We start from the raw sequence: 23,974 nt of genomic DNA on the forward strand, positions 1-23,974 counted from the left end.
CGAAGCTCCGTACGAAGCTCTGTAAAAGCTCTACCAAAAGCTCTACCAAAGGCTTTGCAGCACCCCTGCCCACCCAGTGTACTGGCCACGCAGTGAATGGGCGGTCCAAGGGGGTCTCCCCCTTAAAGCTCTGCTCGAAGCTCTGCTCGAAGCTCTGCTCGAAGCTTTACTCAAAGCCCTATACGGAGCTCCAAAGCTCTACTAACACGCAGCACTAATATACTAGGAAGTCTCACAATCGTCTCGACGAACGTCTCTACAAACACCTCTACGACGGCTCTACAATTGNCTGTACAATCGTCCGTACAAACGGCTCTACAAACGGCTCTACAAACATCTACACGATCGCCCGTACGAACACCCATACGACCGATCAATCAAACGTCTATATGATCAATCGATCAGACGCCCGTATAAACGTCTCTACGAGTGTCTATAAACGTCTCTACGAGTATCTATAAACGTCTCTACGAACGTCTACAATCGCCTATACAATCGTCCGTACGAACGTCTGTACGAACGCCTACACGAACGTCTACACGAACGCCTGCACGACCGCCTGCACGAACGCCTATTCAAAGCTCTGCTCAAAGCTCTATACAAAGTCGTTTATAAGGCCTTCAAAAACAAGCCTAAATACAAGCTCTATCAAAGCTCTACATAAGGCTCTATCAAAGCTCTGCATGGAGCTCTACTAAAGCTCTACAAAAGCTCTGCACGAACCTCTGTACGAAGCTCTACAAAAGCTCTGTATAAACCTCCGTACGAAGCTCTGCAAAAGCTCTACTAAAAGCTCTACTAAAGCCTCTACTAAAGCCTCTGCAAGAGCTCTGCCCACGCAATAAATGGAGCACGCAGTGCGTAGGGGGGTCTAAGGGGGTCTCCCCCTTGAGCTCAAAGTTCTACTCGGAGCTCTACTTGAAGCTTAATACGGAGCTCTAAAGCTCTGCTAACACGCAGTACTAATATACTAGGAAGGTTCTAAAATTGGCCGTACGAACGTCCATACGATTAATCGCCGTACGATCGTCTCTACGAACGGCTCTACGAACGGCTCTATAAAGTCTACACAATCGCCCGTACGAACGCCCGTACGAACGCCCATACGAACGCCCATACGAACGATCAATTAAACGTCTATACAATTGCCTATATAATCGTCTCTATAAACGTCTCTACGATTAATCGCTCGTACGAATATCTGCACGCCTATATATAGCTCTATAGAAGCTCTATACGAAGCTTTACACAAAGCTCTACACGAAGCTCTACACGAAGCTCTGCAAAAGCTCTACTAAACGCTCTACCAAAGCCTCTGCAAGAGCTCTGCCTACACAGTAAATGGAGCACGTAGTGCGCAGGGGGGGTCCAAGGGGGTCTCCCCTTGAGCTTAAAACTCTACTTAAAGCTCTACTTAAAGCTCTACTTAAAGCTTAATACGGAGCTCTAAAGCTCTACTAACACGCAGCACTGATATACTAGGAAGGCTCTATAATCGTCTACACGAACGTCTCTATAAACGGCTCTGCGAACGTCTGCACAATCGCCCGTACGAACGCCTATATAATCAATCAATCAATTAAACGCCTATACAATCGATCAATCAAACGCCCATACGAACGATCAATTAAACGTCTATGCAATTGCCTATACAATCGTCTCTACAAACGTCCCCGCAGTTAATCGCCCGTGCGAACGCCTGCATGTGGCTCTGCATAAGACTCTGCACGAAGGTCTACCGAAGGTCTATACGAAGGTCTACTAAAGCTCTACACGAAGCTCTACCGAAGCTCTGCACGAAGCTCTACTGAAGCTCTACATAGAGCTCTGCAAAAGCTCTACAAAAGCTCTACACGAACCTCTATATAAAGCTTTGCAAAAGCTCTACTAAACGCTCTACTAAAGCCTCTGCAAGAGCTCTGCCCACGCAGTAAATGGAGCACGTAGTGCGTAGGGGGGGGGGGGGTCTTAAATCTCTACTCGAAACTCTACTTGAAGCTTAATACGGAGCTCTAAAGCTCTACTAACATGCAGCACTGATATACTAGGAAGGCTCTATAATCGTCTATACAAACGGCTCTATAAACGGCTCTACGAACGTCTGCACAATCGCCCGTACGAACGATTAATTAAACGCCCACACAATTGCCTATACAGTCGTCTCTACAAATGTCTCTGCAATTAATCGCCAGAATAAATGGCTGCACGTCTATACGTCTGTACGTCTGCACGTGGCTCTGCGCAAGGCTCTGCACGAAGCTCCGCATGAGGCTCTACCAAAGCTCTACACAAGGCTCTATTAAAGCTCTGCACAAGGCTCTGCCCAAAGCTTACCCCCTGCTATAAAGCACGACGGAGGTATAGGATTTACAAAACAAATCCATACCTACTAGTATATGTTAATTAAGCTCTATACAATACGGCTCTAAATTAAAGTTTTAGGTTAATTAATCGGCTTGTTAATTATAAACTCGGGTCAAAATTTTCGCTGGGGGGTACCAACGATCCGCATGTTAACCTTTAGAAAAGCTTCAGATCTCTAGCCATCTCATATGGTCCACATCTTTTCTACCACAAGGTCAATGGAAATATTCGAAAGGCAACTTTAGAGGAAGATGTTGAAGCTATGTTCGAGGCAGGGCTTGGTGGTGCCCCTATTTCTGACGTGTACGCTGGTATACCTCAGGGTTCAATCGAATATGAGAGTGATGAGTGGTTGGATCTTTTGGTCCATACAGTCTATGCAATACGCCTGGCTACTCTGGTATTGGGAGCAAAAATCTGCCTGTCAATATGACAATGAAAGAGCTGGTATGGACGGAAACTCGGGTGAGTAGATCAGTCCTCTACACATCTACTATAGCCTTTCAGCAGGATGGGTGTCTACAAAGATCTCTTCACCTTTGCCTACCCTGCTCAGCCAGGCGAGGGAGTGGTCTTCCGAGATGCCCTGGTCAACTTGAGCCTTAACGGCCTGGTCTAAGCAACAAATATCGCTAGCACCACCAACTGGAGCATGCCACTGAGGCTAAGTTCTGTCGCTTCGTATATAGATCTCGCGATGAAAGACTATTTTACGGCCTAAGCGGTTGCTATCTACCGAATTCCGGGGCACCCAAAAACGCGTTCGACGGAGCCCGTAACTTCCCTCCATCTTGGACGTTGCAAGCCTCGAACGATACTAATACATGGACGAAAATCTCTGTTAGTGTTTCAGCTCCTGCTCTACGGCAGATGGACGCTCCATCCATTCTCACTTTCTCTGCTGTCACAGCCAAATATTATTGTTTCGTGCCCACAGGGCCGTCCTGGGTTACAGGTATTGATATCTCTTCATCACCGTGGCTTCCAAATTGGGCTGTCAAGGCCCATGGCGCTCCTGGAACAATTTCATTCGACCCACGTTCAATTTCAAACATTTCAAACATTAGCTCGAGTGTCGATCCTGTGCAACAATCATTGATATCAGCAGTAAGATGAGCTCCACTGGCATTCTCAGCTGGAACCCCCCCCCCCCCAATGGTACATATACTATAGTTCGGATGGGATATACTGTTACTAGACAGGAAATGCCAGCTACTCCAGGCGACTCCCCTGGTATGCGGATCTTCCGACGGTTTTGTTTATTGATTTTTAACAAGATTTTGTACTGTCAGTTGACTTTTTCAGCAAGGAGGCAATGGATGCTCATTTTGATACGCACCTAACTCGGATTATCAATGCACTGAAGAAATATATACCTCATACATTCTATGGGCTTGGGATTGGTAGTTACGAAGTTGGTAAGGCACTTTTAATAGTTTATCATCCTCTTTATCGTCTCGAACGTCGCTAAAAAAACTATGCAGGTCAGAAAGATTAGGGCGATGATCTCGAAACTGATTTTAAGAGACTTAGGGGCTATCCCTTGAGGTCCTAGATTTTAGCAGCGATGGGCGATTCCTCTTCGATTTCCGCCTAACTCACAAATCTCATGGCTTCGAATCGCCAACGGTTATTTTCAACAGCGCCTCACCGAAGAGAACTTGCAACTTCTTACCAATGGAATTGGCTAGCGTTGCTGATCTCGTTTATGGAGAATTTTGGGCCCATTACACCTATGGTTCAGATGGCTATTCGGAGCTAGGGTCCTCAAGCGACGCAAATAAGGCCATAAATATTCTTCCTTCCAAGGCTTTCACAGGTTAGCCAGATGACTCTGGATGGACAGAGCATCCATATCAGCTTAAAGCTGCGGCGGATCACTTGATGACTCTCAGCCCAAACAGGTTCTATCTTCATGAATATGCTCATCAGCTGGTAGATTCCACTTTCCCAGGAATGACCTTTGGATCCTTTGGATCACACTTCGATAGAATGAACACGTGGACGAAGCAGTCTGTCGGTTGGAGTCAACATCTTGTTAGGTCATCCCTGTTACTTCGGAATGCGGTAAAGGTTACCGAAGTTGCTTGCTTCGTTGGCGAAGAGCTATCAGCTTCTGTAACCAACTATCGGTACCAAAGCTTGCACTACCTTATGACTCACCACCCTGTTTCATGCCATCATATGTCTCACTACCTATTTCCATTACCTATTACCGACTAAGTGGCGCTGTTTACAGTGGCAATTGTGGATCATCGTCATCTTCTTGTCACTCACCTCGTGTATATATGGAGACTTTGGAGCTACACTCAAAATAAAGTCGCTCGTTCAATTCCCATACACCGCAAAGCTTACAGCTTCTCTAGCCATCACCTATAATAGCTCGTACCTTGTTCCACTGAAATACCAAGCAAGCATCCTCTCGCGAGCCAATCTTCTTAACATGACAGCTGTCAATAAAAGGGCATCTTATCCATCCGGTACTTCGTATAGTCTACTTGTGTTCCCCGATTTTCTCTCGGCAAGCGCTACCACTATGTCCAAAGTACTTGAACTAGCCCAAGGAGGCGTGCCTATCCTGCAGCTTGGTACTAGCGTCCCATCCACCGAGAGCGATTAGGTTGAATGACTCAAGTGCTAATGTCATATCCATTGCTGACAAGCTTTGGTCCATGGCTGGTGATGGAAATGTCTTCGTCAACAACACCAGAACAGCAGTGCTGAGCACCATCGGGCTTACACCCGACCTTACTTCACCTCTTCCTCCAATGATGTAGCAATCTATTTCTCACATAAAGCATCAGGCGGCGGGGATCTCTACTTTGTGAGCAACGGCCTTCGCAAGCCAGTCGAGGAGGTACTTAGCTTGCGAGAAGTAGGAATCCCTAAAATTTGGAATCCTCCGACAGGGGAAAACACCGAAATATGTGTCGCATCTGTATCCAGGGGATGAATTTCCATCTCGTATAATTTCAACTCGTCAGAAAGCATGTCAAACCTGGTATCACTAGTTTCAATATCCAAGGATAGACAACAGCCCTTCTCTACGACCCTATTCAAAGCTTTTATTAATATGCCATACGCAAATGTTTCCTCGTCATTTTTAATTTTAGTATGGGCAAAGCCTGAGATTGCGCAATTTGGAACAACTGGATATCTTTTTTATCCCTCAACAGCCTCATCATATGGATCAAATCACGCGCTCACATCTATAGCAATGGGTTGGAATGGGATAAAGCTGGAGAGGCCACCTCGTCGCCGCCCTCAACGGTTCTTAGCCTAACGGCTGCTACCAATAGCTTCACAATCTCTGGTTGGACCCACATTTGCGTTGTCTACAATAGCAATCTACTAAGTCTCTACATTAACGGAGAGCTAGTAGCGACAGGTCTGAAGTCTGCCTACACAGTTCATCCAGGTGTAGGGACACCAAATGCAACCACGAAGATGATCAATCGATTTGAAGGAGATATCGCTGGGCTGACGGTGTTGTCGAGTGCTCTCTCTGCAGTGGATGTTACTGCAATCTTCTCAAAAGGTCTTCCAGCTCCTACCTCCCCATATTCGGCAACTCTCCTTTCTGCAAATCAAATTCTGCTGCGCCAGAACGGCAAATACGTCTTTTCATCTATGTTGTTCAATCAGACCGTTAGTGCCAAATCAGTTACATCGATGCCTATAAACAGCTCGTGGACGGTTGGTTTTCTGGCGGAACGTATGCCGCCAGAGAGAGGCGGTATATCGATCACTTTAAAGTCCCTCTAATCTCTAAAAGATCATTCGGATTTTGACGTTGCGCATTTTTCCGGTACAGCAACCTACACTGCCTCATTTGCTCTATCGTCCATCGATAAACCGTCGTCAACACGCTATCTTCTCAATCTTGGTCGAGTTGAAAATATTGCTAGCGTCTCGCTCAACTCCAAGGACTTTAGCCTCTCTTAACTACCACCTTATGAGATTAACGTTACTTCGGTAATCCGGCGGGGTCAAAATAAGTTGCAAGTGGAAGTAACAAACTGCTGGCCTAATCGCCTAATAGGAGACGAAAACTTGCCGAAAGAAGCGACATATAACTCTACAATCCAAGACTATGCTGTTGAGGCCTAGCCTGCTTTCTAGCAGGGGGCGATGAAATCGGAGAGTAAGGCTGGCTCGATCTGGGGTACGAGATCCGGGGCTGTAGGAAACGAGCATGGGAATAGGGTGACTTTCAGCGCGTGGAAGCATTACAACAGCACTAACCTGCTGTTTGAGAGCGGGCTACTAGGACCCGTGACGCTAACGAAAGCGACTGTTGTAACTGTTGGTGTTTAATGAAAACGATGTGGGGCTATGAACATGGGGGAAGAGGACGTTGAAATGTTTTGCTGTGGAGAATCTGCACCCATTTTTCTAGTGCGCGTTCAAAGAACATAATTCCAATGAGGATTCCTTTCTGCCATTGTTCTCAAGATGTTCATATGAGACAATAGTGCCACTAACAGATAAGACGAGTTTTGAAATGAGAACGTGAGACCGGTGAGGTGACTGTCGGTCACCTATTTGGTGAATGAAGGCGGCCAATTTGAGGCGGGTATTGCTGGCAGTGGTTTGAAAATACGAATGGAGCTATAAAATCTCGTAGAAAAAGGGTTCGGATCATCTTTACTGTAATGGCTTCACAGATATAGTTCGTTGCAGGTAGCCTTAGATCATCCGTATTTTCGTAAATTTAAGACATGTAGTAAAGCTCCGACAACGTTGCTCCAAACGGCCGTGGCACTAGTTAGCTTCACCACCATGCACGACGGCAAGATGCGGCTGGATGGAACCAGCGCACGGGCCTTCAACACCTGACGTCCTTCGGTGTGGAAACTGAGACGCCCTGCCAACAGCTTGTAACTTGACCCAGAGCTTCAGAACATATCGATAGCACTCTTCCACTTCTCAAAAGCTACCCTGGCCTATGGCTGAGCCTCTTTCGCAATCTTCGTTCGTCCTGCGCTTCGTCTGAAGTAGCAAACATGGCGCAACAACCGGGCCCTCCACGCGACATTCTGGATCGGGTCTTCAACGAGCTCAAGTCAAAGTGAGCAGCTTGTCTTCCTCTCCTCGTAATACCCACAGCTAACACTTAGTAGGAATGATGAAGTACGGCTTAAGGCTGCTCATGCACTACGGCAAAACATAGAAGCTGCTCACAGAGGTGAGCTTGAGCTTCACAAAATCTCAGAATGAGTGCACTTCCTGACCTGCCTTCCAGAACTACCACCAGGTCAATTTGGGCCCTACTACAACGATGTAAACTCACGAATCTCCCTCCTTGTCGTTCAGGGTGCCGATACGAACGAACGTATCGGAGGTATTCACGCCCTCAACGCACTCATCGACTTCAAAGGCGACGATGCTGGTCAGAAAACCACTCGGTTTGCAAGCTACCTACGCGCCGTTTCACGAGGCCAAGACACTACAGCGATGATATTTGCTGCGAGAGCTCTGGGACGGTTGGCAAAGCCTGGGGGAACACTCACTGCCGAACTGGTTGAAGCTGAGGTTAAAAGCGCGCTGGAATGGCTACAGATGGATCGTCAAGAGAACCGTCGGTTTGCTGCAGTTCTAACCCTTCGGGAACTTGCCAAAAATTCTCCAACGTTGATGTATCAGTGGGTCCCTCAGATATTTGAGGTCATCTGGGTGGCATTGCGCGATCCCAAAGTCCTTATTAGAGAGTCTGCTGCTGAAGCGATCAGCGCATGCTTTGAGATTATCTCGCCGCGAGATTCTCAAATGCGACAACACTGGTTTGGAAGAGTTTATGAAGAGATTCTGAAAGGTTTTGCGCTTAACGGCAACGATGCCATTCACGGTTCACTCCTCACAATGAAAGAGCTCCTGGAAAAGGGGGCCATGTTCATGACCGGCCAAAAATATAAAGACGCCTGCGATATCGTCTTGAGGTATAAAGACCACCGAGAGGCACTTATCCGAAGAGAAGTCGTCGTCATTATTCCCATCTTAGCTGCCTATGCTCCTCAAGAGTTCGCCTCACAATACCTACATCAATGCATGTTGCATCTGCAAGGCCTCATAAAGAAAGATAAAGATCGGAGTGCCGCCTTCATTGCGGTTGGTCAGATTGCGAGCGCGGTAGGCAGCTCAATTGCACCTTACCTGGACGGCATACTTATGTATATCCGGGATGGTTTAACCTCAAAAGCGTAAGTAATATCTCTTATTTCTGATTTATTATACGTGTTAATGATAACTTGCACAGACGAAATAAAAACATCAATGAAGCACCAATATTCGAGTGTCTTAGCATGATATCTGCTGCTGTTGGTCAAGCACTGAGCAAGAACATCGAGCCTCTGCTTGATCCAATCTTCGCTTGTGGCTTGAGCGACTCTCTTACCCAGGCGCTTGTTGATATGGCTCATTACATTCCCCCGTGTAGACCGGTTATCCAAGAGAGACTTCTGGACCTTCTCAGCCAAGTTCTCTGTGGACGACCATTCCTGCCACTGGGGAACCCATATCATGCTGCGTCTCCTCCACAGATCTGGACCCGAGATCACAAAGACCCACAAATCATTGCACAAAAAGAAGCAGAGATTGCACTAGCTCTCCATACTCTTGGTAGCTTTGACTTTTCAGGTAAGGAAACCAAAGAGGAAGCTGAGCAACAACAGCCAGCATGCCCTGTGTATACTGAAATGCCTCAATCAGGCCACGTCCTTAATGAGTTCGTTCGAGACGTTGCAATTCGTTACGTTGAGGCAGACAACCCTGACATACGAAAGCGCGCTGCCTTAACTTGCTGCCAATTGTTTGTCAATGATCCAATTGTGCATCAAACGAGTCATCACGCAATCAAGGTTGTTGGCGATATCATCGAGAAGCTGTTGACCGTTGGTGTGGCTGACGTTGGTATGTAACTTCGAGTTCTCTTGTCATACTAAACACTTATTTGTTAAAGATCCGGAAATTCGATGGGAAGTTCTCATGGCTCTCGATGCTCGGTTTGATCGTCATCTCGGAAAGGCCGAAAATGTCCGAACGCTGTTCTTGGCACTCAACGACGAAGTATTTGCCATACGAGAAGCGTCAATGTCTATCATTGGACGTCTCACATCTGTGAACCCTGCATATGTGTTCCCGTCACTCCGTAAGGTACTCATTCAGCTCCTGACTGAAGTTGAATACTCGAACAGTGCGCGCAACAAAGAAGAAAGTGCTAGACTAATAAGTCACCTTGTTGGCGCATCTAACACGCTTATCAAACCTTATGTCGATCCAATGGTCACCGTCCTTCTACCCAAGACGCGTGACCAGAACCCCGAAGTGGCTTCGACCACCCTAAAGGCCATTGGTGACCTAGCAACAGTCGGAGGTGAGGATATGAAAAAGTATATTCCAGACTTAATGGCAATCGTCATAGAGAATCTACAAGATCTCGGATCAGACTCAAAACGCTTCGCTGCATTGCGGGCACTGGGTCAATTGGCGACAAACGCTGGTTATGTTATTGAACCATATAGAGAGTATCCGGAGCTGCTGACTATCCTAGTCAACATTGTGAAGATGGAACCAGAGGGCGATTTGAGGCGAGAAACTGTTAAGTTGATGGGCATACTAGGCGCACTCGATCCAGATGAGCATCAGGTAAGCCAAGCTCACAGAAGATATCCGCCATGATTTTGGCGTTCAATGGCGTAGCATTGTGCTGATATATAGCAGAAAATCATGGAGAAATCGCCGGATAGCAACCTCGTTGCGGAGTCTCAAGCAGTTACCGATGTCTCCTTGATAATGACTGGAACCACTCCATCCAACGAAGAGTATTACCCAACAATCGTGATCAGCACTCTTATGGGCCTGCTGAAGGATACTTCATTAGCTCAGTACCACTCCGCAGTTGTTGATGCGGTTATGAATATCTACGCCACAATGGGGCTCAAGTGCGTGCCGTTCTTAAGTCAGGTGGTTCCAGGTTTTCTGATGGTCATCCGCGGCGCTCCTCCTGGTCGTGTCGAGGGGTATTTCAATCAGCTCAGTCAGCTAGTTCGGATTGTACGCCAGCACATCCGTCCGTTCCTTCCGAGCATATTGACCACCATCCAAGATTTCTGGAGTGCTACACCTCAGCTTCAAGCAACTATTCTCTCCCTAATCGAAGCGATCGCTCGATCTTTAGAGGGCGAGTTCAAAGTCTATCTTGCTAGTGTCCTACCTCTTATGCTAGGTGTTCTAGATCAAGATCGGTCGGACAAGCGCCTGCCATCAGAGAGGGTACTCCACGCATTCCTCATCTTTGGTTCAAGCGCCGAAGAGTACATGCACTTGATAATTCCAGTCATCGTAAGAATGTTTGATAAGCCGGGCCAACCGGTAAACCTACGAAGGCAAGCTATTGAAACCCTAGGCAGGCTGTCAAGACAAGTGAACATCTCAGAGTTCGCTGCAAAGATCATTCATCCGCTTTCTAGGGTGCTTACTGGTAGCGAAACTTCTCTTAAGCAAACGGCACTAGAAACATTGTGCGCTCTAATCTTTCAGCTTGGTCCGGACTACATTCATTTTGTGCCAACCATGAACAAGATTCTTGTGGCTCAAAAGGTACCTCATTCCAACTACACATTGATCGTTTCGAAGCTCCAAAAGGGAGAGCCACTACCTCAGGACCTTAGCCCAGATGAGCGCTATGGCGATGATGACGAGGATATGAATCCGGCAGAGATCCTGATGAAGAAGCTGGCAGTCAATCAACAGCATCTTAAAAACGCATGGGAAGCATCATCAAAAACTACACGAGAAGATTGGATTGAATGGATGAGGCGCTTTAGCGTTGAACTACTCCGAGAGTCGCCCCAGCAGGCGCTCCGTGCCTGCACTCCGTTAGCCAGCATCTATAATCCTATTGCGAAGAGCCTCTTTAATTCTGCCTTCGTATCATGTTGGACGGAACTCTACGATCAATACCAAGAAGAATTAGTCCGATCTATTGAAACTGCGCTCACATCTCCGAATATCCCGCCAGAGATCCTCCAAATATTGCTCAACCTCGCAGAGTTTATGGAGCATGACGACAAGGCCTTACCAATCGATGTCCGCATTCTTGGTATGTACGCTGCGAAATGCCACGCATTTGCGAAGGCATTGCATTACAAAGAACTAGAATTCAACGCAGAGCAGAATGCAAGTGCGGTAGAAGCATTGATAAGCATCAATAATCAGCTACAACAAACTGATGCTGCGTTCGGTATCCTGCGAAAAGCTCAGAATTACCAAGACGTCGAGCTGAAAGAGACATGGTTCGAAAAATTGCAGAAGTGGGAGGATGCTTTGAACTCATACCAGAGGAGAGAGAAGGAAGAGCCAGAGTCATTCGAAATTACCATGGGTAAAATGCGCTGTTTACATGCCCTTGGCGAATGGGACCTCCTGTCTAGTCTTGCCAAGGATAAGTGGACACACGCCTCACCAGAGTACCGGAAAGCCATTGCCCCTTTAGCTGCCACCGCCGCCTGGGGTCTCGGCAAGTTTTCAGATATGAATAACTATCTAGTGGTCATGAAAGAGCAGTCTCCTGACAAGGCCTTTTTCGGATCCATTCTCAACATCCACAACAACCAGTTTGAGCAAGCCCAGGAACAGATTGAGAAGGCTCGAAAAGGACTCGATACGGAGCTGAGCTCACTCCTAGGCGAGTCATATCAAAGGGCATACCTGCCCATGATCCGAGTTCAGATGCTCGCTGAGCTAGAAGAACTGATTACCTACAAGCAAAACGATATGAACCCTGAGAAACAAGCCAGCATGCGAAGCACTTGGATGAAGCGTCTCAGAGGTTGCCAACCGAACCCAGAGGTTTGGCAACGGATGCTAAAGGTCCGACAACTTGTCATCAACCCGAAAGAGAGCATGGAAATGTGGATAAAATTCACGAACCTTTGTCGCAAGAACCAGCGGCATGGCCTTGCCGAGAAAGCTCTTCAGAAGCTTCTTGATATAGAAGGTCAAGATGTCTTCACCCATGTGCACGCCCATGCGAACGAAATTCCATACCCAATATCGTACGCCGTCTTCAAGTTCATGTGGTCGACCTCAAACCATCAACAGGAAGCTTTAGATGTCCTTAAGGATTTCACAGCAAGAGTTGCAGACGACCTTCAAGTCAGAGCTCGCCAGGCGACAGTCAACCCAATTGCCTCACCTAACGGAATTAATGGCATGAGCAATGGTCATGGCGTCAATGGATTAAATCCTTTCAGCATCACGAACGGCGTCAACGGCGTCAACGGCATGAACGGCATGAATGGATCGAGCATGCTCGCAGGATCTAATACATCTAATTCACCGGCTGACTTAGCTGAGTGTCACAAGCTCCTCGCGAAATGCTACCTTAAGCAGGGAGAATGGCAGACATTCCTCCATCATGGAGACTGGGACCACGAGTATGTTCATGATATTTTGTCTGCCTATGCTGCTGCTACAAGGTATAATCAAAATTGGTACAAAGCATGGCATGCTTGGGCGCTTGCAAATTTCGAAGTCGTTACCTCCATCACCTCTCAAGCCGATCGAGAAACTACGGAGATTCCTTCGAATATCGTACATGACCATGTTGTACCAGCAATACAAGGATTCTTCAAGTCAATCGCACTTTCCTCCACGAGCTCCCTTCAAGATACCTTGCGGCTGCTCACTCTCTGGTTCACCCATGGCGGCATACAAGAAGTTACTGGTGCTGTCACTGAAGGCATCAGCACTGTGGGTATTGACACCTGGTTGGAGGTCATGGCGGCATACAAGAAGTTACTGGTGCTGTCACTGAAGGCATCAGCACTGTGGGTATTGACACCTGGTTGGAGGTTATCCCGCAACTGTTAGCCCGCATCAACCAGCCAAATCAGCGAGTCAGGCAGTCTATCCTTAGTCTATTATCTGACGTTGGTCGAGCTCATCCACAAGCTCTGGTGTTTCCTTTGACAGTCTCAATGAAGTCGGACGTATCCCGTCGTTCACGCTCAGCTGCACAGTTAATGGAAACCATGCGCCAACACTCCCCGAAACTCGTTGAACAAGCTGATCTTGTCAGCCACGAGCTCATTCGAATCGCCGTTCTATGGCACGAGCAGTGGCACGAAGGCCTGGAAGAGGCTTCAAGACTATACTTCGGAGACCACAATATTGAAGGAATGTTCGCCACGCTTGCTCCATTGCATGCCATGCTCGACAAGGGACCTGAAACGTTGAGAGAGATCTCCTTCATTCAATCTTTCGGTCGCGAACTGCAAGAGGCACGAGATTGGTGCACGACGTTCCGCAGCTCTGGAGAAGTCGGGGATCTCAACCAAGCCTGGGACCTTTACTACCAAGTTTTCCGAAAGATTGCACGCCAGTTGCCGTCTCTTATGACTCTAGAGCTTCAATATGTCTCTCCAAAACTCAAAGCTGCGCAAGACTTGGATCTAGCTGTACCCGGAACTTACCAGAGCGGCAAACCGGTCATTCGAATCGTTTCTTTCGATCCAGTTTCCACCGTTATCCAGTCCAAGCAGCGGCCTAGAAAACTAGAGATGAAGGGAAGCGATGGCAAGACCCACATGCACATTCTCAAAGGCCACGAAGATATCCGTCAAGACGAACGTGTAATGCAATTGTTTGGATTGGTCAACACGCTTCTCGAGAACGATGCGGAATCTCGTAAGCGACACCTAAATATCCAACGATATGCCGCCATTCCGCTATCCACCCAATCTGGTCTCTTGGGCTATGTTCCAAACAGTGACACGTTGCATGTTCTTATCCGAGAATATCGTGAAAGTCGTAAAATCCTTCTCAACATCGAGCACCGAATCATGCTTCAAATGGCCCCTGACTACGACTGCCTTACCCTGATGCAAAAGGTTGAGGTCTTCGGGTATGCATTGGACAATACAACCGGACAAGATCTCTACCGAGTTCTTTGGTTGAAGAGCAAGAGTTCCGAAGCATGGCTTGACCGGCGTACCAACTATACTCGCTCATTGGCCGTTATGTCTATGGTTGGCTACATCCTTGGCTTGGGTGACCGGCATCCATCAAATCTTATGCTTGACAAAGTTACTGGCAAGATCATACATATCGATTTCGGTGACTGCTTCGAAGTAGCTATGCATCGCGAGAAATACCCAGAACGCGTTCCGTTCCGGTTAACCAGAATGTTGACTTACGCAATGGAGGTCAGCAACATTGAGGGAAGCTACAGGACGACATGCGAACATGTCATGCGGGTGCTTAGGAGTAACAAGGAGTCGGTGATGGCTGTCCTTGAAGCCGTAAGTTGCCCTTCACTGAACGGTTCCATTCCCCCAAAGCTAACAGACGTCTTAGTTCATTCATGATCCCCTGCTCACATGGAGGCTTGGTAACCGTGAATCTCCTCCAGAGCCGTCTTTCCCTTCGGAGCGTCGTGCCTCGATAATTGGTCCTGAGGTGGAGCGAGATACTAGTTCTTTCCGCCCTCGTCATCGATCCAGCGTTGCTCCAGCAAACGAAGCAGAGGCTAAGGAGGTGCAGAATGCTCGGGCCTTGCAAGTGCTGTCCAGGGTTAAGGAGAAGTTAACAGGACGCGATTTCAAGCCTAACGAAGAACTTAATGTGAATCTTCAGGTGGACAGATTGATTAGAGAGGCGACAAATTTGGAGAATTTGTGCCAACACTACATCGGATGGTGCAGTTTCTGGTGAGGTGATGTACAATGATACTGGCGACATTGTTTTCTTTCTTTGATCAAATATGGCGAACTACTGCTGGAGGGTGATATTCGAACACCTAACCGGTGGGTGTTAGGGTAGAGCGGCGCGGCTTCTTTAGTGGGGTTTCGTGGGGTTCGGCTGGATCGGGCTTGGGATAGCTTCGGGATCTATTGCTTTCCTTGAGCGGCATCTGATGGGCGCCAAGGTGTGAAGATTTTAGTGTCTTTCCAATTGCAGATATAGATTCAATTGACGGCTATACAAAATTATTACTTTATTAACCTTTTCGATTCCAGAAATTGGCATTGATTATCTCCTTTATCTGATTGAAATAAAATAAAATATTTTTTGAAGAGAAGCGCCTTTTCCATTCCTAGATAGGACGGGGTAGCTACTAGAAAGTGGCTAATAGCAGCAGGGTCTCTAGGAGGTAACTCCTACTAAGCTCCTAGTAGATAGATAATAGAGAGCAAAAGGACAGGAACAGGCGTTAGGATTTCTTATTTTATATAGTTTTTACTACCGTTTTCTCATTACCTAATAGTTGCTAATGACTTAGAATTTTACTAGGGAGCTGTAAACCCCTAGCCTAGGGGTTTATAAACTACTAGGACATAGCTACTAGTTTATGTTGAGCTGCCTGGGAAGGATTCATGTATATAGAGCTATAGCGCCATAGCCTAGAGGCTGCATGCGCAGTATATAATACAACAGATAAATTTTTTTTTTTTTTTTTTTGATTCCAGATCATCATCTTCTCTCGGCTAGCGACTCCCTAGTGGCTCGCAACTCACCACCAAATCGCGTCATTCTGTATTGGGCCCGAAGTTCAACGCTCCACAGAAGGCGCAGAATGTGTATCTTGCTCCTGTTATCTTGCTGCTATTCTGTTGAGGGTCTTCCAAGACCCCCAGAGACTTCTCCATAGTGGTGAACAACCTTTCAGCCATTCGAGGCCTTATCATCCTAATCGTCGAAAACGCCCGTAGCCCCTCAGTGACCTCCCTTGTGACCATTTTTCTTTTCCCTCCGATGCCTGGGACGCCTACCGAAAGCATTGAAAGAGATATCGAGAGGGATGCTGCGTCCTCGCCGAAATTGTCGTCTTCGAGCGCCTCCGAACAACACCCATGGCGGAGTCGAGAACAGATACAATGCCCTTCCCCTCTAGAAAGGGACTCTTCAGGAGATATGAGCAAGGAGAAATATGAGAAACATGAAAAACATGGCAAACATGTATCGCTAGATACGCGGCTGAGGCTGAAGGAGAGGATAAGACATTTTACGTGGACGTGGTTCACCATGACGATGGCCACAGGAGGCATTGCTAACGTTTTACACACTGGTAGGTAAATTCTCTACAACGGCTAGAGGCATGATGGCTAGGACACTGTTGAGTCTGCTTTATCCTCGGGTTCTGATTATGATGTCTGATCATATTCATGTAGTTCCATTCCGCTTCCACGGCATCTACGCTCTCGGCTGTATATTCTTCCTCTTAAATATCGTCCTATTTATGTTCGATGTTTTTATGATAAGCATGCGTTTTTACTTGTATCCATCCACTTTCAAGGCGAGCTTCCTCCATCCTACAGAATCGCTATTTATACCGGCCGCGGTGATTGGGTTCGGAACGATCTTGATGAACATTACGCAATATGGGGTTGGAGAGAAGACAGGATATTGGTTGAAAGAGACTATGACAATGATGTATTGGATATACTGTGGGCTAGCAGTGGTGTTTTCTTTCATAATATACCTAATAATGTACGTTATCTCTTTTTCTCTCCCCAGTTCATTCAAAGCCCCGCCGTTCTCACAATTCCTAGGTGGTCGACGCAAACATTCACAATCTCGCAAATGACGCCTGTCTGGATCTTCCCCGCTTACCCGCTCCTGATCGTCGGCCCGCATGCCGGCCAACTCTCTGCTAAAACAAATGGCAACCGCTCCCTCGACATTATCATCTCAGGCTACACACTACAAGGCATCGGGTTCATGGTCTCACTCATGATATACTCCGCCTTCATCTACCGCCTCATGACACAAAAACTCCCCAAAGAATCCCTGCGCCCAGGCATGTTCATCAGCGTGGGTCCCTCGGGCTTCACCATCGCCGGCGTCGTAACAATGGGCCAGAACCTGCCGCGCGTGGTCCCGCCCAACTTCATGGGCGCCGGCAACGGCGCCTTTGCGGCGCGCGTCAGCATGATCATGGCGAACTGGCTGGGGCTCTGGCTGTGGGGCCTGGCGTTCTGGTTCTTCTTCGTCAGCGTCGGCGCGCACTGGAGCTGCGCCGCGCGCGGGAAGATGGACTTCGCCATGACGTGGTACTCGTTCGTCTTCCCCAACACGGCGCTCACGACGGCCACGTTCGCCGTTGCGCGTGCGCTCGACAATAATCGCCCAATTCAGTATGTCGGGTGCGCGCTGACGGTCGGCTTGATCATTACGTGGTTGTTCGTGTTTAGCATGATGGTAAGAGCGGTCTGGCTGAAACAGATTCTGTGGCCGCAGAAACAGGAGGATAGGGATGAGGGCGGTTGGGCTGAGGAAGTGCTGCGCAGGCAGAGCAGGGATGAGAAGAGGTCGTTCCAGAATGGGAATCCGAACCAGTTGGACGCGGAGCCGGAACATCAAACAGTAAGGGCTCGGCCAGGTGATGCGGGGCCGATGAGGCAGCCGTCAACCATCCTGTCGAAGGTGAGGTCGCGGGGCTTGTCGATAAGGTAAAGGATAGCGCGATAAGCGTCTGTATGACCCGCTGCGAACCGTTTTTTATATTAATATTTAGTTTACGCAGCAGCAAAAATTGTATTCAGAAATTGTATTCAGAAATTGTATTTATAACGGCTTTTGGAAGTTGTTTAGGACAGCGCGCGACGCTGAGGTTTTCTGTTAGGCATCACGGCCAACTAGTATTGAGATATCCAATACGAATAACACCAACGTTTATATGCCCATCCCATCTTCATGTATAACTCCAATCATCCATTCATCCATTCATCGCCGCCTGTGCCATCTGTCCCACAATCCCCGCGGCCTCACTAAAGAAAATGCCCTTCAAGACTGTCTCGCCCTCCTCAACAGCCCACATACCCGCACTAGTCAGTTTCTCTTTCCACCTTGACTTCTCGGCCTGTGTTAGCTCGTCCCACTGCTTAGCCTCAGTGTGCGCCTCCACAACAGCCTCGTGATCCGAATGCACCTCCGTCGAAAGTGAGGAATCGGAGTCCGGGTCGTCCCTGACGACGAGGGTTTTTCGCTTTACCTCCTCATCGTGCTTGTTGTTGTGATGCAGGTGTAGAAGGTCCCGCAGTCTATGAGTTGCTTTTACAACGGGAACTTTGACGCCTTCGGGTACGACGTCCGGCTGGGCTGATCGGATCTCTTCAATGACTTGGCCGGGCGGCTTCAAGCCTCCTACGGCGTTGCGGATGCTTTCCGGAACAATTGCCGTGCTCCACGGCCCTTTGATATCGAGGAGAGATTGGACAAGGAGGAGGCCGATGAGTAGGACAAAGGCCGTGACGAAGTATGTAGCGGTTAGATGAAGCGCACGTGTTCTAGAAGAGCTAAGCACGTAGCGTGGGCGAGACTTTTTTGAGACACGCTGGAGTGTGAAGGTGTCGATAACAACTGTGTTGCCGAGAGATGTGGATGCAAGGCGGAGGTACTGTGGCCCGGGATTCTGAACTTTTTCGCCGTTAGGGCCTGTCCAGGGTGAGAAAAAAGGGCTGAAAATGAGTTTGGTCATCTGGACAGCGTGAACGTCGTGGACGGTTGTATACGAGTGGAATCTACCCAGGCAGTTATTGACTATGCCTTGGTAGTCCATGGTAAAAATGGTGGTGGAGATATCGATGCCGGCTACGGCTATGACAATTTGATATGCTCCGTTTTCGTCAGCGTCTAAGGCGCACACATCCATATCCACAGCTGCTTTGACATGTCGAGGAAGGCGTTTGCGGAGTGTGATGCTTCCTATGGTATCACCATAAAGCGTCAAGATAAGGAGCTCAACTCCCGTCCGGTTAGGTAAATTTGCGAGTAGAAGGATGTGAGACGGGCTCAGCCATCTCAAACACCGAATTTTAAATCGTCCTTTTGATTCAAATACATCCGGGTAAGGCACAGAATATTCGGAACGCGGTAGTAGTAGCTCCTGCCGAGGCTTTTTCCTGTCAAAATCATAAGGGATATTGCTAACAATGACCGAGTAATCGGTGCAGTATGCTAGTTTGAATTCGCCATCCTCTGGTCCCGCAATATCGATATCGTTCGCTTCCTTGCCTTCATGGGTGGGAAGCCTGTGTATTATATCTCCTGGCGATTCTGGTGATGATGTTGTAGCATTAAAGACGACTATTTCGTTCTCCTCTCCAGCGAGACTCGAGGCAATAGCCCCGATACGCTTGCTACCAGATGCGCTCCTCTTGGGTCGAGAAAGGCGCAAGATGCGCTGATATGCCTCGTTCTTCGCGATCGTAGACTTTACCGGTTTAAACAAGCTTGTTTTGCTTAGGAAAGATATCTTCGCTTCAGAGTTCTTGTCCGACCCTTTCTCTTCATCTTTCTTCTTCTTCTTCGGGTATTCGACTAGAAAAGACCTGAAGTGCTCATTCTTGTCGGCTAGACGGTCGTCTTCGGAGGAATTGATTCCTGCATACACCACCAGACCATCCTTTGTAGCCAAGTTGGCAAGACACGTCACCGAGTCTTCATCGCGGGATAGCTCTAGCTCTGCGGTAGGCTCGAGGGTTGCCGCTCGTGAGGTTACGTCAAATAGGGTAATTTTATTGCTAACTCCACTACGTCCTGAGCATATTTAAGTTAGCTGTAAAGCTCCAGTACTCTGTTTAATCGGCTAAATGGCATAAAATTACCAGAACCCCCACCGCCTCCTACTACAAGGCACCCAGGATGATTATGCGCAAATGTCGCGGCGAAGATGGGATAGGAGGTTTTCGCTTTGCTGAAAGAGGTTGGAGGGGACATCGGGCAGTAGTTCGTGTTCTAGTTCCTGGTAGAGTAATATATGATCCCCGGTTGTCCAGCAGACAACCACCCTCAAGATGTGATGCTGGGTAGCTATCAAGAACAAACACTTCCTTCGGAGATAATGAGGTCAGGGGTGGGGTACAAAGGGCGAAAACAAGTCGGTGGTAGGCACTGCTAGCAACTTGCTTTCGGGGGAAATACGTTGCGCCAAAAGCTGGAAGCTCTCTGCCTGGTATCGATAAAGAAAAAAACAGCTTAGTCATATATCAACGACAGGTTAGGAGCGTGTAACAAATGTTTCCAATCAGCAAACGTTAAAGCTTCTCCTAGCCGCTTTTTTTTCGTTCGAATACCCCATTTTCTCTACTCTCATATTCAACTGAATGTATATTTGGCTGTACCCTCACCCTTATCCCGAATATTTCTTCCTTGTTCTAGTAATCTTAAACTAAAACTGTAAAGATATCTCCAGCAGCTGCATTAGCTGCGTATGGTAGAAAAATTGACCTATTTTAAAACTTCACATTATTCTCTGCTCATGCATATGCACAATAATTTCCTCCCAGCCAAATGTGTGGGGCTACCAGGCTTTTCACCGAAAGCCAATCACCTCCTCAACTTTATCACATCATTGCATCAAAATTTTATTAGTTTCATAAGTGGCGATATATAGACATCACTATTATTACACTCGCTACACTATCATCATTCTTTCGTTCTGACACGTCGGAATCCTCTTTCTACGATGCCTTCAGCCGTTGAGTTAGTGATGAGCACAATTGAGCTGCTTGAAATAATACTTGTCCAACTTCCCATGTCCGACCTCCTCTTTGTCCAGGGTGTCTGCAAATACTGGCAGACCGTCATACGCAAATCAATCAAGATACAGCGCCGCCTCTTCTTCACCCCAGCGCCTAAGGCCTCGCCTGAGCTAAACCCACTTCCTCTCAAGCGACTCCTGATCAGGTGGAACGAAAACGGCAAGGATCCAAAAAACCATCCATCAAGACACACCCTGTGGGTCGATTTCAAAGGAAATTCCGTCGAAAAACTGCAAGTCGGGAGTTGGTCAGCATCATGGCGTCGTATGTTGCTCGTTCAACCGCCATGTAAATATGAAGTTCCGATAGCTCTAGGCTGGGAAGACCGCGCGACTGGAGGTGTCGCAGAAACCATATCGGGGAGGCTAGTTGAGAAGCAGGTGACTATCGGGGATGCATTAAGGAGGATGGTTGAGGCTAGCATGCCAAACACAAAGAAGATGCACTCCAGAGAACTCAGAGGGCGTAGTGCAGGATTTCGCGTATGAATATGCTGAGCGGTTCTGGATGAGGTATTGCAAGTTATGGCCAAGCTCCTAACTCCTCTCGGAATTTTGATATTGACGGGCTAGCGTATAGCTTACTTCTTAACCCTAAGGTGTATATGTAATGTGCACAGGATATTACTCGCCGAATATTTGTTTTTTGAATCTTGCGCGAGCGGATTTCGGAATACTAGCAGCGACACAAGGGTACAGGGGATAACTTTTGGGTGCTAGTTTATCAGTCAATCTCTCAACCATTGTGTTAAAAGCAATATCAAATAAAACGTCGGTATGTGGTGACATCTAATAAAGAGATCCGTTTATTGTCGTATCATCTCCCCAGTTCTACATGTCAGGCGATAAAAAGATTGGCGTTAGTACAACGTCAGAGCGGACAGTAATTAGTAATCATCCCGGAGAGAATAGAGATCTGTGATAAATGGATTTAGTTGGAGAAGCCATTTACTTCAACATACTAATTCTATGGCCGTTTGAGGATCTCTTAGCTGTTTTGTTGTACTGGAGTTGGGCTGGTTATTAGGCATTCAATTCCACATTTACAGGTGCTCTCCATTAAGTTATGTTTTTAATATTCTGAAATTTGATGTTCTGGGAGTAGTAACGTTACGCAATCTCAAAGCAATTCTGAAATTGGGAAATAAATTTTAATTTAATTAAGCACCGGATTGGGAATTTGGCAGTGTGGCCAACAGGCAGCGTTCAGCGAGCGACGATGCCTTCCGCTGACTGCAGAACTAACAGCGCGCTTATCCTAATCGGGTAAATTATATAAATCTAAGAGTCATAGAGTTAAATTCTAGATTTTTGGTAGCACCTCTGTATATGCAAATATTGATGTTGTCGGATCTTAGATCTACTCTAATTGGCCTCAAATAGTATCTAAATATCGTCGGATTCGATCAGCACGCTGTGGGGGCTTCAAAGAAGTAGGTATTTGTACCGGTAGTGACGTCAGTGGGGATTTGGGTTAGGTAGTTAAGCGGGCTCTATTTTAAGTTAGACTCTATTAAGGAACGAGCTTCGGTGAACCTACCTATCTTAGCTGGTGTTTCTACTACTATATCTGGCTTGTAGCTAATTAGGTCGGTGTTTAAATTCGCTAGCTAAGGCGTAGTTAAGTCATCGTTAAAGCTAACACAGTTAATTAAGCTACTTGGTAGAAGGCCTTTAAAAAGCCACTATTTCTAACATTAACCTGCTCTAATTGTGTCGGTATTTATAATGGACATGTCTATGTAGCTAAGCGAGCACTGCAGCAGCACCCCTGCATCTCAGCAACACTAATATCATCAACATTCACAAAATTGAGCCTTGCTTGCTTGCTTTCTATATTAGTCTTATTTAAGAGCTAATGCCTTATTTACTTAATTTCTAATAATTAATTGTTGCTGTTAATGACTTAACAACCTATACGCTCGTTTAAACCTTTGTAAATTGTCTATAAAAACCTTAAAAACTTAACTAACAACGACATACTCGACGAGCTAAACTCCTTAGAGGTTACCTACCAGTCTCCCTTACCTTCCCCTATACCTTTAGGCGATACGCCGGCGTTACAGTCTCCATTCTCTATAATGGTACCTTTCTCTGCGGCTTAACGCGAGACTTTAGCCGCTAAAAAAGCTAAAGAATGGCTCTAGTAACTATATAAGGAGGACCTAAGGATTAGAAGAGCTTAGGTAAAGAAGGTTAAGGACTAAGCAACTAACTGGAAAATAAGACTCCTTTAGGAATAGGAGGACTATACTAAAATGCTACGCGTCTAAAAAGAATAGGAAGATTAGGCGACTAAACTCCATATATTAAGCCTTGCTATAGTAATAATAAGATTAGCTACGGCAGTATTATCCTTAACCCTAATTAATAAACTAGGTAAGTTGCTCCTATTTCTAGCTAATATCCTAAATGCCTTCCTCCCTAGCGTCCTAAATAAAGAGATACTTAAGGTATTTTAGGGTACTTTTATAACGGAACCTTGTAGTAGTAACTACGATAGGTTCTGTTAATAGGCTAGGTGTATAGGAAATATAAAGATAATAGTTAACAACGTAATAATAACTAGTAGAGTGGTTGCCTAATAGATTAACTCTAATTGTATTCTGAGAATTACTACGAGGAAGGAACTATCTAGGTAGGGACTAAGGGTCCTTAAATATACAACCGTACTCCTAAGAAAGTTATTACTCTATCTACTCTATCTACTCTGTTTACTTTATTATAGATCTTATAGATTATATAGATTATATAGATTATATTATATGACTTTATTTACTATTCCTCGTTATATAGTTCTATGGGTTCTATCCTAGACCGTGCTTATATTAACTAACTAGCTTTTTCCAACTCTTCCCTAAGTAGTTATAGTATTATACTTAAAGCGTTTATAACATTATTTCCTTCCTTTTTATCTTTGTTCTTAAAGATACCTAGCATCTCTAAGTTGTTTATTAGAGGTGTAATATTTATCTAATTAATTTAGTTAATATTATTACTTATAATACCTAAAGTACCTTTTTTTTCTTCAACTCTTTATTATACGCGTATAGTTTCTTCTATACT

The 23,974-nt window shown here is 46.5% G+C and overlaps 5 protein-coding genes across 5 annotated transcripts; 4 read left to right on the plus strand and 1 right to left on the minus strand.

The window, feature by feature from the left end:
- Positions 1 to 2,197: 2,197 nt before the first annotated feature.
- K441DRAFT_708895 (glycoside hydrolase family 106 protein) lies at positions 2,198 to 6,681 on the plus strand (the record flags this gene model as incomplete). Its single annotated transcript, XM_067653813.1, has 12 exons — positions 2,198 to 2,215; positions 2,579 to 2,737; positions 2,864 to 2,977; positions 3,034 to 3,471; positions 4,189 to 4,482; positions 4,715 to 4,844; positions 5,376 to 5,634; positions 5,664 to 5,902; positions 6,029 to 6,079; positions 6,140 to 6,273; positions 6,325 to 6,462; positions 6,559 to 6,681. 12 exons carry the CDS (start codon positions 2,198 to 2,200, stop codon positions 6,679 to 6,681), a joined length of 2,097 nt encoding a protein of 698 aa, XP_067497812.1.
- Positions 6,682 to 7,237: 556 nt separating this feature from the next.
- On the plus strand, positions 7,238 to 15,379 carry K441DRAFT_646970 (uncharacterized protein). Its single transcript, XM_067646837.1, has 9 exons — positions 7,238 to 7,435; positions 7,488 to 7,552; positions 7,610 to 8,564; positions 8,621 to 9,000; positions 9,073 to 9,273; positions 9,323 to 10,008; positions 10,084 to 13,140; positions 13,218 to 14,666; positions 14,722 to 15,379. Exons 1-9 carry the CDS (start codon positions 7,371 to 7,373, stop codon positions 15,076 to 15,078), a joined length of 7,215 nt encoding a protein of 2,404 aa, XP_067497813.1. The 5' UTR covers positions 7,238 to 7,370; the 3' UTR covers positions 15,079 to 15,379.
- Positions 15,380 to 16,278: 899 nt separating this feature from the next.
- Positions 16,279 to 17,820, plus strand: K441DRAFT_589337 (uncharacterized protein; the record flags this gene model as incomplete). The annotated part of the gene is made up of 3 exons (XM_067644764.1): positions 16,279 to 16,432; positions 16,536 to 16,854; positions 16,917 to 17,820. The coding sequence occupies 3 exons, from the start codon at positions 16,279 to 16,281 to the stop codon at positions 17,818 to 17,820; spliced, it is 1,377 nt and encodes a 458-aa protein (XP_067497814.1).
- On the minus strand, positions 17,802 to 20,279 carry K441DRAFT_669274 (uncharacterized protein). The gene is made up of 2 exons (XM_067650121.1): positions 19,974 to 20,279; positions 17,802 to 19,905 (listed from the first exon to the last, which is right to left on the minus strand). Exons 1-2 carry the CDS (start codon positions 20,083 to 20,085, stop codon positions 18,083 to 18,085), a joined length of 1,935 nt encoding a protein of 644 aa, XP_067497815.1. The 5' UTR covers positions 20,086 to 20,279; the 3' UTR covers positions 17,802 to 18,082.
- A 224-nt stretch (positions 20,280 to 20,503) lies between these two features.
- Positions 20,504 to 21,693, plus strand: K441DRAFT_669275 (uncharacterized protein). Its single transcript, XM_067650122.1, has one exon. It carries the CDS (start codon positions 20,834 to 20,836, stop codon positions 21,395 to 21,397), a length of 564 nt encoding a protein of 187 aa, XP_067497816.1. The 5' UTR covers positions 20,504 to 20,833; the 3' UTR covers positions 21,398 to 21,693.
- Positions 21,694 to 23,974: the final 2,281 nt, after the last annotated feature.

Source organism: Cenococcum geophilum, assembly GCF_001692895.1.
Source record: "Cenococcum geophilum 1.58 unplaced genomic scaffold K441scaffold_69, whole genome shotgun sequence".
Lineage (NCBI taxonomy): Eukaryota > Fungi > Ascomycota > Dothideomycetes > Gloniales > Gloniaceae > Cenococcum > Cenococcum geophilum.

Excerpts from the sequence above, each read along its gene's own strand:
- K441DRAFT_669274 (XM_067650121.1), bottom strand. The coding sequence starts at position 20,085 with ATGTCCCCTCCAACCTCTTTCAGCAAAGCGAAAACCTCCTATCCCATC. Across the intron at positions 19,906-19,973 it reads AGGAGGCGGTGGGGGTTCTG|GACGTAGTGGAGTTAGCAAT; the intron begins GTAATTTTATGC and ends AAATATGCTCAG.
- K441DRAFT_669275 (XM_067650122.1), top strand. The coding sequence starts at position 20,834 with ATGCCTTCAGCCGTTGAGTTAGTGATGAGCACAATTGAGCTGCTTGAA.
- K441DRAFT_646970 (XM_067646837.1), top strand. The coding sequence starts at position 7,371 with ATGGCGCAACAACCGGGCCCTCCACGCGACATTCTGGATCGGGTCTTC. Across the intron at positions 13,141-13,217 it reads GTATTGACACCTGGTTGGAG|GTTATCCCGCAACTGTTAGC; the intron begins GTCATGGCGGCA and ends ACCTGGTTGGAG. Across the intron at positions 14,667-14,721 it reads TGATGGCTGTCCTTGAAGCC|TTCATTCATGATCCCCTGCT; the intron begins GTAAGTTGCCCT and ends CAGACGTCTTAG.